Raw genomic sequence first — 13,851 nt, 5'->3', positions numbered from 1 at the left:
GCGGTGGTCTCGGGATGTTACTAGATAGGACGTTGGACTCCAAAGGGGTGGAGGGGTGGAGGGGTGGATTGTGAGATTTTACATCCGTTGGAGTGGTCAATGAAATATTTCTTATAAAGGTGGGGAAACCTTTCCTAAAACTGTGAGGTTAAGGGCGATATGTAACGGGTTAAAGTGGACAATATCTGCTAACGGTGGTCTTAGGCTGTTGCAAATGGTATCAAAGTCAGACACTGGACGGTGTGCTAACGAGAACACAGGGCCTCCAAGGAGGGTAACTTGTGAGATTCCACATTGGTTGGAGAAAGGAACGAAGCATTCCTTATAAGGTGTGGAAACCTCTCCTAAAATCGTGAGGCTAACAACGATGCGTAGTGGGGTAAAGCGGATGATATCTGTCAGCGATGGTTTCAAACGGTTACAAATAGTATCAAAGTCAGACACCTGGTGGTGTGTTAGCGAGAACACTGAGCTCCAAGAAGGGTAAATTGTGAGATTCCATATCAGTTGTTGAGAGGAACGAAGCATTCCTTATAAGGGTGTAAAAACCTCTCCTAAAATCGTGAGGCTAAGGGCGATGCGTAACGGGCTAAAGCCGACAATATCTGCTAACGGTGGTCTCATGCTGTTGCAAATGGTATCAAAGCCAGACAGCAGACGGTGTGTCAACGAGAACACAGACCCCCAAGGAGGGTAACTTGTGAGATTCCACATCGGTTGGAGAGAGGAACGAAACATTCTGCCTAACAGCGATGCGTAACGGGATAAAGCTAACAATATCTGCCAGCGATGGTAGCGATGGTTTCGAACTGTTACAAATAGTATCAAAGTCAGACACTAAGTGGTGTGCCAACGAGAACACTGCCCCCAACGAGTGTAAATTGTGAGATTCCACATCGGTTGAAGAGGAAAACGAAGCATTCCTTATAAGGGTGTGGAAACCTCTCCTAAAACCGTGAGACTTAAAGCAATACGCAACAGTCTAAACAGACAATATCTATTAGCGGTGGGCTCGAGACAACACATGTTCTTTCAGCATGCATTAAATTAGAGTTCCTACGACTAAGCCACAGAAAAGTAAGGTATACCTTATTAGTATCAGTAGCAATTTTACATCTCGAGAATTACTCTCATTCAAATATAATCTCGGTTCATTTACATACAACTCATTTATCCAAAACGCCACACTACGATCAACATCAACATTTTAACGATAATTTCACGAAATGGAGATCTCGACATTATCATCGACATCGACATTTTAAATCTTATTCGAAAGCTATCACTATAACTAACGACGTAGTTCGGGATTTTTTTAAAAAAAATTAAATTTGTTTATAATTTTAGAATAAAAACAAAAATAATACAACTTGTGAAAAATGTTGCAAACATTGCATATGGCATGGCCACGATGAACACTATTTTTTCTATCTTATTTGTCCTATACTCTAAAAACAATCATGCCCAATAATTTATTTAAACCAAAATATTAAAATAAAAATTTAACACCATATATTTGTTGATTCTACATTAATTCCATTTATTTATTTATTTTAACAAAAAAATGCCCACATGTTACGGAAATTCATTCACGTGCATACATTCTACGATCAATCAAATCAATAAGATATAAACTAAAAATCACGGAATGCTGAAGTTAAATTACAAGTTAGTCCCTGACCTTTTAAATCGGTTTATTTTAAGTTTTTAATAGTTTCAAAAAAATTAAAATTATTTGAATGATTTGATATAAATTTAAATTTCATGTGTAACGTGTTTAGTTGAAGGCTAAATTTGTAATTTTAAAAGTTCGGGAGCTAAATTTACACGGACGTTAAAGTTTCGAGACTAAATTTGTAATTTAATGATGTATAATTATTATCGAATAAAAAACAAGAGGAATAATTGATATCCACATTTGATTGTTCCTTAAATAATGGAACAATATAAATTATTTATTATGGATAAGTATGGAAGGGTTTTTGGCTTTGTTCTTCACCCTTTTGACAAACCTAGTAAGCTCCTATTCATCAAGGATTTGTCCATTCTTTTCTAATTTCAAAATTTTCATATATTATAAATAAATAATTATTATTATTTAACGAGATCCCGAGATCCCGAGATCCCCATCTACAAGAGAGGTACAGTAGTACGTGTTAGTTATTGATGAGTTACACATAATGGAGCAATTATTCTGAAACAAACCCGTGACTAAATAAATTTAGAGAAAAAAAAAATGACACAAAATGACATCGGTTGAAGAGATGAACGAAGCATTCTTATAAGGATGTGGAAACCTCTCCCTAACAGACCGTTTTAGGCTAATGGAGATTCATAACGACCCAAAGCAGATAGGATTAAAATAGATATTTGAAAAGGTCGATTAAAATAGAATAATAATCGAAATAAATTTAGTGGAAAAAAATGGCACTCAAACCATTTAAGATTCTATACAAAATTTGAGAGATAGGAGCAAGAACATGAAAAATGCCTATCCAAGATGAACTTAAAAAGGGCTCTGAAACATAAATTTTCCTTTTGAATTCTCAGGCTGATTACATTCAGCAGGATCAAGATAAAGCCAGTATCGTCTTCTTTAATGCCTTTCTGGGCTGATGAGCAGAGAAATTGCAGTGTGTTTATCTACAGATTAAGAACAGGACGTTCACTATTATCCTCGGAGTATTTTCGAAACAGAAGACGGGTCAGCTCGGCCGAACCGATTCACGAACTGTCGCGCAAAGTTGGGAAACTGAGTCCACTTTTTAGATGGCTGACTGAAGTTGGCCATGCCCATTTCAGAATGTTTGGACCTAAGATCTGACAATATTATCAACACGCTCGATGAGTTTACGAACCCAAACGAGTACCATATGGACAGATCACAGATGAGTCATCTTGTCACATCTTACATTATTTATAAGATATGACAAAAAAAAAAAAGACTTGGAAAAAGTTGGGTTATTATAAAGTTTCCTTTGTCTAAGATGTGACGAGATAACTTTATAATAACACAAACATTCAGAATGCAGAGAGCACATGGGAACATGTGAGTACAGACACACACACACACATATGCAGGCAAAAGGGATAAGAAGAAGAAGACACCAACCAAGGTCATATTTTTATAAGCACCGAGATTGAACGGGTGCTGGTAGCTTTGTCCAGACTTACGAGCCAACCATGCTGCACGTATTCCTTCGTAATACTGGTCGGAAGAAACACGATTTGCAGTCAGTAATCAGAGGGGGAAGGAATTCATGCTCATAAGTCCAAAATACAACTGTAGGAATCCATGTTATACCTCTATAGTTGTCATGTTTCGAATGATGAGGTAGACATGCCAGCCAAGAAGTGTTCCAAGAGTCGAGCTCAAGGAGATCATCATCACCGCGCAAATAACCTAAAACATAAAAGTTAAGTAAATCTTTTTCTCTGTATCGTTGTAACAGCCTAAGCCCACCGCTAGCAGATATTGCCCGCTTTTAGCCCGTTATGTATCACCATCAGTCTCACAATTTTAAAACCCGTCTGCTAGGGAGAGGTTTCCACACCCTTATAAGGAATGTTTCATTCCCCTCTCCCACCGATGTGGGATCTCACAATCCATCCCCCTTGGGGGCCCAACGTCCTCGCTGGCACACCACTCGATGTCTGGCTCTGATACCATTTGTAACAGCCCAAGTTCACCGCTAGCAGATATTGTCCACTTTTATCCCGTTACATACCGCCGTCAGCCTCACGATTTTAAAACGCGTATGCTAGGGAGAGGTTTCCACATTCTTATAAGAAATGCTCGTTCCCCTCTCCAACTGATGTAGGATCTCACAGTCGTATACGGATATATGCCAGTCAAAATTTCTCTACAGACCTCATGGTTATATCAGTAGCATCGAGTATGGTAAAGTTGAAGTTAGGTTGGTTAAAGCACGGGTCATTTAAGAAAAATAAAATAGTCAATTAGGCGAGGTCCAAAATCGATGACCCAGAAGACTCTAGACTAATCTCAGTTAATGAAAACAGATATAGGTTATATAAACAACTAACTTACGTAGAAAATTTTTAAAGGAAGCGCTCCCTCAACATTCCAGTTCTTCTGAAATGCACAGCTCACAATGATGAACTATACAACCAAAGCTCAAGTTATAAGCAAAAATTTAGATTCATTGTTAAATGAAATAAATTAAACTGGAAAGGGCGTACCGTGGAATACAAGCTTGCTAGTGTCCCGTATGAGACGAGGTCGAAAAAGGACTTGTAGTTCCAATAACCGACACAGTTATTTATCCACAAACAATGATGATCCTGCATCCATTTTAAGCTCACATGAAAAGGAAGAATAAACCACAAGCATTCAGCTTATCCATATCCGAAATTAAAGGTCCGAGTTCAATCGTTATGCTTCAGGTACAATGGAACCTACCATCCTCAAAACACACCTTCTGCAAACTCGACAATGATGAGCCCTCGGAGGCTTGAAGGTGCTACACTTTTCACAATGCTTAATCTGTAAAGCCTGTTATTAAATCATGACTTGGTATCAATGACTAGAACACAATACAGAGTATGCAATTGAATTAATTTCTTATTTGCTTCATCAAAAAATGCCTAGCATGAGAAAGATCATTTGGGGCAAAATTCCAGTTCATAAAGTTGCCAATGGATTCTAGTTCCAGACTTACTCAATGGAATAGTACCTTGAGTAACATAAAAGATAAAAGAGAGGGATTGTGTGAGATCCCACATCGGTTGGAAAGGGGAACAAAGCATTCTTTATAAGGGTGTGGAAACCTCTCCTTAGCAGACGCGTTTTAAAAACTTTGAGGGGAACCCCAAAAAAGAAAGCTTAAAAAGGACAATATCTGCTAGCGGTAGACTTATGCTGTTACAAATTGGGATAGCCATTATAATCAGCCTAGATTGAAGGGTATATTGACAACATGTTAGTGACAAACCAGTCGCGTACTTGAGTTTCAAAACTATATGAACATTTTTGGATAAGCCGATGTATTTCCTCGTTCACCATTGCATTCGAGGATGTAGGATCAAAAAGTTCACAAATAGGACAGGATAAGACTTTTCCATATGATTTCACTGCCATTGAATAATCGTTCAATCACTATAGGTTCATTGCTTCCATGAAAACTTTGGAATGAGATCACACTCTAATGCGCGCAGTTATTAATTAGCATTCAGCAATCAGCATACAAGCTACAGTTGAATGTTTAGCTGCATAGTTATTATAATTTATCTGACATGCTTTACAATCTCGAACGACGTTTCTCAAGATTGTGACTCGAGCATTATGATACAATAAAGTAGTGCAATATCTTCAGCTTGAATGATACGGCTAAGATGTAAAAATATTTATATGGAATATGAAATTACATATCTTTTCAGCAACAGACGTACTAAGGAGCTAAATTAACAGAGGCCTATGGAATCTTCTTTGAGATCAGTGTAAGACAAAATAAATTGTTAATCAAATAAAATTCATGACAAAAATTGTGAGATCCCACGTCGGTGGGAGAGGAAAACGAAGCATTTCTTATAAGGGTGTAGAAGTCTCTCTCTAGTACAATTAAGTCTTGTTCCTCCCGCTTGAAACTACACTAATATCACCTAAAGCTCAAAACCCACAAGCAATCCAAAATGTTCTGACAATCAAATTCAATTAGTTCATAAATGGACCCAAAAAATCTCCATCTCCCCAAAGAAACGCCTTAAAACTACACTAATATCCTCAAAATCCACAAGCAATCCGAACTGTTCTGACAATCAAATTCAATTAGTTCATAAATGGACCCTAAAAATCTCCATCTCCCCAAAGAAACGCCTTAAAACTACACTACTATCACCTAAGGCTGAAAATCCACAAGCAATCCGAACTGTTCCGACAATCAAATTCAATTAGTTCATAAATGAACCCTAAAAAATTCCATCTCCCCAAAGAAACACAAAGCATAATCTCTAAATAGAAACCTCAAATCCACGGCATAAAAATCAGAGAAAATAAAGGAATCCAGATCGTAGTTCCAAAATTGTACATATATGAATTGAATTAGAAACTTACAGAATTCCCAGAATCTTGATCCGAACCGGCACGCTCTTCAACATCGGGACAATAGGAAGAAGGAACGGGGCCCGGGTCGGTGAGAACACAAACAGCGAAAGAGAAAAGGCAGAGGGAAGCCATGGAAGTGAAAATCAAAGAGTTAAACAGACCAGGAGAGGTAAACAAACCAGTCCAATTCTCGATGAAAATGAACACCGTAATGTAATACACAAAAGCCATCAACAACAACACAGAAAATACGGGAATTGATATGAATCTCTTCATTTTCACCTGGGATTCGAGCAGAGTAAGAGGGAAAACAGAGCGAGCTTGGGAATTCCAGGATTTTAGCTGCCCGGGAAATTTGGTCAACCGGGCTATTTTAATGTCCATAAATGGGCCGGGTTTGGGCTTCAAAAAAACCTGGTCCATCAAAGAACCGGCCCAACTTCGCGTTCTATTCAGTTTCGTTTAAGTCACTCTGGCCCATGGGCTTTTATTTAGTAATTATATTTTGTTTTTTTAATTTTAAATTTCTTGTTTTCTACAATTTTCATAAATGTTTTAAAATTTATGTAAAATGAGAAACAAAAAAATACAATTATTTGTAATTAAAATTTTAATATAATATTTTAAATAATGTGAACGAAAATATTACTCTTCTAATTAAAATATATATTATCGACTAATAATCAATTCATGAGTTTAATATCGAACAAGTTTTCTCAACAACTAAATATTTTAGGACCAAACAGTTGTCGTGAGAATAGTCGAGGTGCATATAAACTAACTCGAACACTCTCGAATATATTAAAAAAAAATACATATCATAATTTTAAATATCGCCGAAATTACATTATATAAAAAAATAAATTTTGAAAAAGCAAAAGATAAAAAAAAAAAAAAAAAAAAAACCATAAATTGACCTGTCGAATTATGGTGTACCCATGTTTTTTTTTTTTTTTTTTGTCTTTTTCATATATTATTGTCCTCTACAAAGCTGTCTACTGTTGGATGATGGAAGTCCCACATCGACTAATTTAGGGAATGATCATGGGTTTATAAGTGAGGAATGCTAACTCCATTGGTTTGAGGCCTTTTGGGGAAGCCCAAAGCAAAGCCATGAGAGCTTATGCTCAAAGTGGACAATATCATACCATTGTGGAGAGTCGTGTTCGTCTAACATGGTATCAGAGCCATGCCCTAAACTTAGTCGTGCCAATAAATTGGTAAATCCTCAAATCCTCAAATATCGAACAAAGAACTCCTAAAGAAAAGGAGTCAAGCCCCTCCTCGAAGGCAGTAGCCTCGATTAAGGGGAGGCGCACTTTGTTCGAGGGGAGGTGTTGGATGATGGAAGTCCCACATCGACTAATTTAGGGAATGATCATGGGTTTATAAGTGAGGAATGCTAACTCCATTGGTTTGAGGCCTTTTGGGAAGCCCAAAGCAAAGCCATGAGAGCTTATGCTCAAAGTGGACAATATCATACCATTGTGGAGAGTCGTGTTCGTCTAACATCTACAAGCTGACTTGAGACTGACATGTTTCTTTCAAATGTTTTTTCACACTAAAATTCATTTCCAATAATAATAATAATAAAAAAAAAGTTAGAGGTTGATCTAAACATAAGCAAAAAATCAAGCACGGATTCAAAAAGCTACGAGCCAACGTTCGATCTAAAAACATTAACGAGCTAGAGGTCGATCCAAAGAGATATAAACAACGAAGGAGATCAACAAGCCAAGAGCTGATCTAATAATATCAACAAACTAAGCTAGGGAACGATCCAAAAACAACATGTCCAAGGTAGAACAACGAGCTATAGGTTTTTTTTTTTTTTTTGTTGGGATGGCGACTGAAATCTCGATGTTTGAAATGGTAAGAGATGTTTTATGCTCTCGGGCACGAGAATTGAGAGTATTTCTAAAAATTGAAAAATTAGGGTTACAAAAAAGGAAAAAAATAAATATAGAAATATACACATAAATGGTAGAAAATTATTAAAGATGGAAAATAAATATGTTATTTTGAAGTGGGCACAGATAGAATATTTATATGTAGGGTTTTTTGAGGACCCAATTTGTTGGGCACAGCCGATGTGGGACAGCAACACCAGTACGGAAGACTCAAAACAGCCTTGAACTCGTGTGTCGTTTGCCCTATCTCTTCCAATTGCCAATCCTCAATCAATTATCTGCAACATTCAAACCCTAAAATTGTACGAGAAGATTCATATCACTCATTCAATCTCTCTCTCTAGACCCACAAAAACAACAAAGAGAGAGAGAGAAACAAAAAACCCTTTTGTTTTTCTTTCGATTATGTTTTCGATGAATCCCGTCTTGCTCTTGTTCGATCTTCTGTCTCTGGTTTGTCAGCTGATAAGATCTTTGAGGTTGATCGACATTTGTAGACATTCGGTTGATTGAAATTCAGAGACTTGGAAGCTTGCTTACAAACTACGAGTAACTGGGATGAAATGAAACGATCAAAAAAAGAAAACTCAGTTGAGATTTAGAAAATTTCTCTCGAATTTGCCTTAAATTGTTGTTTTGACAACACTGAAAGGTTTCCTGTTCGACCCTTTGTCTCCAGGATAAGATCTTTGAGATTGACCAGCTTTTGTTTGTGCTCGATGGATTGAATCTCAAGGAGTCAAAATCTTGCCTACAACATGAATCAAGTGGCTTGAAAATTCACGAGTAACTGAAACAACTCATGTTCGACCCAAGTAACCGAGACGAAATGAAACAATGAAAAAAAAAGACAACCCAGTTGAGATTTAGAAATTTTCTCTCGAATTTGCCTAAATTGTTGTTTCGACAACACTGAAAGGTCTCCTATTCGACCCTTTGTCTCCAAGATAAGATCTTTGAGATTGACCAGCTTTTGTTTGTACTCGATGGATTGAATCTCAGGGAGTCAAAATCTTGCCTACAACCCGAATAAAGTAGCTTGAAAATTCACGAGTAACTGAAACAACTCTTGTTCGACCCAAGTAACCTAGACGAAATGAAACGATGAAAAAAAAGAAAACCCAGTTGAGATTTTAAAGTTTTCTCTCGAATTCATCTAAATTGTTGCTTCAATAACGCTAAAGAATCAAACTTTATCCTCTTTTAACAAATAATAAGTGACCCGTCCTCAACGAAACCTGAAAATTGGGTTAATTTGACTTTCCAACTCGAAAAACCCTAAAAAAATTTGGGTTTTGAGATCGAAATCTCAAGACCCATCAACACAAATCAAGAAAGAAAACCGCCATGGATGAAGATTAGAGCTTTGAATTGAAAAATGAAGAACATAACTAACCTTTATGAGTATGATATTGTTGAGATCCCAAGATATATACATATACATATATATATATATATACACATAGCCATTGAAGCTATTGCTAATGCAGCATCATCAAGATTCTCAATCAAACAAGCTTGAAAAAAACATGAACTCTCAAAAATCATTGTGAATCTTGATGATGCCGCACAAGCAAATTATGGCTGTGATTGAGTTCTTGATGAACAAGAACAAGAACAGGAGAGAGAATAAGAACAAGAGAGAGAAAATTGAAAGAAAGGAATGAGAATGAGTGGAAAGATGGAAGATTTAAGGTGGATATATATACACGAGGGCTCAAAGACAAGGAGCTTCCTAGATTACTTTCCACCTCCCCTTTGCCACTTAGCTCGGGACCACCTTACGTATTCTCGACTCCGACCATAGCTTAATCAGATCAACAACACACTCTACGTTTTCGTAATGGTATGATATTATCTGGGTCGTTGTAGGGTTTGCTTTTAATTTCACCCATGTTGAAAAAATTCGATTTTAAGCTCGAAATCAATTGAGTCAGTGCTCGTATAAGACCTTGAATCTTCACATTTCTATATTGGTTTGATATCTTCCACTCTCGGTACGAGTCTTAGTGGGTCTTATGCACTTTTCTCTTATTCAAGAGGCCGAGTCTCGTACCAATTGAATCAGTAGACTTTGGTTGACCTAATCTCACTATTTTCATCTTTAAAAAATTCGCACGTTTACAATCTCATCTCTCATTTTTTGTGCTATGTTCGAGAAGAAAACTTCCAAAAATTTTAATCCGAACATAATTTAGTCGATAATTCATCAATTAATATCTCAAAGGTTGATACTCGAGCTCTCGCCTCGAACAAACAAAAACCCAAAATTATTTAGACCACTTAAACACATTAGTGTCTAATTAATTAATTAATCAAGGTTAAGCCAAAATGGTCCATCGTTTAAGGATAACGGTGCATTAAAAATTTAGAGACGTTAATAAGTTAATAAAAGAAATAATTAAATAATTTTTCTTATAAAAAAATAATTGATTCTTTCAATGGCTAATACATTTTTATTGATTTAATTAAGAAAATAATAAATAAATGGTAGTATTGTAATTAAGTTGGAAAGTATGGGTATAGTATAACTCATAATTAAAGGGATTATACTAATTAATATATATATATACTAATTTAGTTTGGCTGTCCTTGTCGTTTGAAATTAAAAATACCATGTAATAATTATAATCATTTATTTTTATTCCTTTTATTTTTTTTTTCTTTTTCTCTCTCTTGTTTCATTAATTTTAATTAATTTAAATGTTCGGGTCCTAAATTTTAAAAACGTATAAAAAATTAATGACCCGAACGAACCGATCAACCTAATCCAACCTATGAATTCCACGAAATTAACTCGATTTTATTATTAATTTAAAAAATTATATTTTTACTTATGGTATATTATTTATTTTTAAAATATTTAGAAAGTCTCTAAAATATTTTAAAAACTAGAAAGTAATTTTTAAATAAAATTGTAAATTTTAACCCAACCCAAAAAATTTATATTAAAAATATCTCAATCCGACTCAACTCGACTCACAAACACTCTTGGTAAATTTTTTTAAATAAGACAATTTTTATTAAATAATGAACTAAATTAAATCATATAGACGGTAATATTTTGAATTGTGCCAGTTATTTATTTAAATTTATATATATTTTTAAAGTGAAATATTTATTTTGAAGAAAAGATTATATTAAATAAATATATAAAATTAGAAATGGGGTTAATTAATTAATTAATTAAAAAAAATTGAGTGGAAAATAGTAATAATGATAAGGGTGAAGAAAAAAATAAAGATTCAGAAAAAGTAATTAATGAAAATATTCCAAAACCGATGAGGCAATGTGATTGGTGCAACCCTTGTGGGCCCCACTAATAATGCTACATATTCTTCACTCACTGTCTCCACACATATGAATTGTACCCTCTGTCCCTCCCACCATAATTTCTTTTTTATTTATTAAATATTTCATTTATACATCTAATATATATATATATATATATATATATATATACACTCGTATATCCATCGAGGTCATGATACGAAGAAAAAAGACCTAATCACGTGTCATAGCACGGGAAAAGTATCGGCAACAACAGAAATGAAGGGGTTTATGTGGCTGTTGTATCCACCCCGACCCTTCTTATTCAATCGAGCAGGTGTAAAATTATTAGCGGCATCATTTTAACGTCTCTCGATGATTTTTCTATGGCTACACTATTCCAAATAACGGTTAACACACGATATTTGTAATACAAATAAAATGTCATGTCGTTTTTCTTTTTTAACAAGATCCACATTATTTCACAAATAATTAACTTTTTTTTTTAGGTAAATTATTTTATTTTTTCAATAATATTTTTTTTAGAGTGACGTGAAATATTTGGCCACTCACTAAAAATAATCATGACTGGCTTGTCTATTTAAATAATAGTTTGTATGAAATCGCTTTAAAATAAATAAATAATAATAATAATAATAACACGAGAGTGATATAATTTATAAGATGTGACAAATGATGTTTTTTCGAATAATAGGTGTTTTTATGAATTTTTTAATTATATTAAAAAATAATTTTAAATGGGTAATTTCAAAATTATGGAATATAATAAAATTTTAAATTAAAAACTAAAAAGGAAATGATAATTAATGGGAAAAAATATATGTATTTTTTTTTAATTAAATCCAAACCAGGAGTTATCTGTTGGTTGGTTGGAAATAATAATTTAATAAAAAAGAGGAAAAATAAAGGGCTGAATATTAAAAATTAATTAATTAATATGGCCAATATAATAAAGTAAGTGCCATTTTTTTAACTTTTAAAAACACATACAATTGTTCATAAATGTTCCGGTAATGGCCGACAACCTAGTACTCCTTTTTTTAAACTTTCTTTTATTAATTTTTTTTTTTTTTACTTTTAAAATTTTAAATTTCCCACTCTCTTTCTTTTTCTAATAAAAAATAGTATAGTAATTAAAAGAAATAGAATACGCTAACTTATCTGAGCTCTATGCTGACACCTCGGAAGTTTTAATTCTTCCGAGAGTTCCTCGGTGTTCGCTCGGGTTGATTCCCGTATTCCTTCGTGGCATGTTCAATTGGGTCTTTTGATAGTGATAACTCATCTGAACACATTAGTTCTTCGAGATTTTTGTACGTGGTCTTATGGAACTTTGTAGGTATTGGAGTCGTAGCTAGGCTTTCCTTAAGTTGTAGTCGTAACGTTTCATGTTCGGGATTCGGATTTGACACCTGATGATTCAAAGATTCTCTGTATTTTTTAAATAATTAAAAATTATAGAATTCATTTTTTAATAAGGGGAAAATCTTAAACTTAAATAATAAAAATAATGAGTGGTTATTGCATGTTTTGTGGATAACAATGTTAGTGGGAATCTCACTTTACGATCACTATGGAACTAATTGATTTAATTAACTTTAAAGTCATGAAATTAGTGCACTAATTATTCTAATTAATCTTCTCCTCTCCCCCACCCCTACCAATACCCACTCATACAAAGATGTTCGATTTGTTTATATTTTATTTATTTAATTTACTCGTATTTCTTACTTTAAAACCGAGCTATACAAGAACACTCAAATCAAAGCTAAAATGAAGAAGTTTGTAACGGCCCAAGTCCAAGCCCACCGCTAGCAGATATTGTCCTCTTAAGGAACCCAAACCCACTGCTAGCATATATTGTCTTCCTAAGGAGCCCACCACTAGCAGATATTGTCCTCTTAGGGAGCCCAAACTCACCGCTAGCAGATATTGTCCTATCCTCCTAAGGAGCCCACTACTAACAGATATTGTCCTGTCCTCATAAGAGCCCACCGCTAGCAGATGTTGTCCTCCTTGGGCTGTCCTCATAAAAGCCCACCGCTAGCAGATATTGTCCTCCTTAGGCTTTCTCTCATAAGAGCTTACCGATAGCAGATATTGTCCTCCTTGAGCTTCCCCTCATATTGTCTTGTCCTCCTAAGGAGCCCACCGCTAGCAAATATTGTCCTTCTTGGGCTTACCCTCAAGGCTTTAAAACGGTTACCACACCCATCGCTATCAGATATTGTCCTCCTTGGGCTTACCCTCAAGGCTTTAAAACGGTTACCACGCCCACCGCTAGCAGACATTGTCCTCCTTGAGCTTACCCTCAAGGCTTTAAAACGGTTACCACGCCCACCGCTAGCAGATATTGTCCTTCTTGGGCTTCCCCTCAAGGCTTTAAAAGAGTTACCACACACCCTTATAAAGGGTGTTTTTCCAACCAATATTGGACATCACACTCCACCCCCTTCGTGACACTCATTCCTTTCTCCAAGAGATATGAGACTCTCCTTTGGGGCCAACCAACGTCCTTACTGGCACATTGTCCGGTGTCTAACTCTGATACCATTTGTAATGGTCTAAGCCCAAGCCCACCGTTAG

General features: G+C 35.2%; 1 protein-coding gene across 2 annotated transcripts; it reads right to left on the bottom strand.

Annotated features, from left to right (window-relative positions):
* Nucleotides 1-2,383: 2,383 nt before the first annotated feature.
* On the bottom strand, nucleotides 2,384-6,419 carry LOC111809307 (putative protein S-acyltransferase 15). 2 transcript variants are annotated; one of them, XM_023695747.2, is made up of 7 exons: nucleotides 6,074-6,418; nucleotides 4,424-4,516; nucleotides 4,204-4,305; nucleotides 4,052-4,123; nucleotides 3,305-3,403; nucleotides 3,113-3,208; nucleotides 2,384-2,820 (listed from the first exon to the last, which is right to left on the bottom strand). In XM_023695747.2, the coding sequence occupies exons 1-7, from the start codon at nucleotides 6,338-6,340 to the stop codon at nucleotides 2,725-2,727; spliced, it is 825 nt and encodes a 274-aa protein (XP_023551515.2). In that variant the 5' UTR covers nucleotides 6,341-6,418; the 3' UTR covers nucleotides 2,384-2,724. The 2 variants fall into 2 exon arrangements, with proteins under 2 accessions (XP_023551515.2, XP_086985720.1); XM_087129594.1 differs by lacking the exon at nucleotides 4,052-4,123 and having other exon boundaries at nucleotides 6,074-6,419.
* Between the last annotated feature and the right edge of the window lie 7,432 nt (nucleotides 6,420-13,851).

Source organism: Cucurbita pepo, chromosome 13, assembly GCF_057944985.1.
Source record: "Cucurbita pepo subsp. pepo isolate OVF chromosome 13, ASM5794498v1, whole genome shotgun sequence".
Lineage (NCBI taxonomy): Eukaryota > Viridiplantae > Streptophyta > Magnoliopsida > Cucurbitales > Cucurbitaceae > Cucurbita > Cucurbita pepo.
This window is presented reverse-complemented; position numbering and strand designations above follow the sequence as displayed.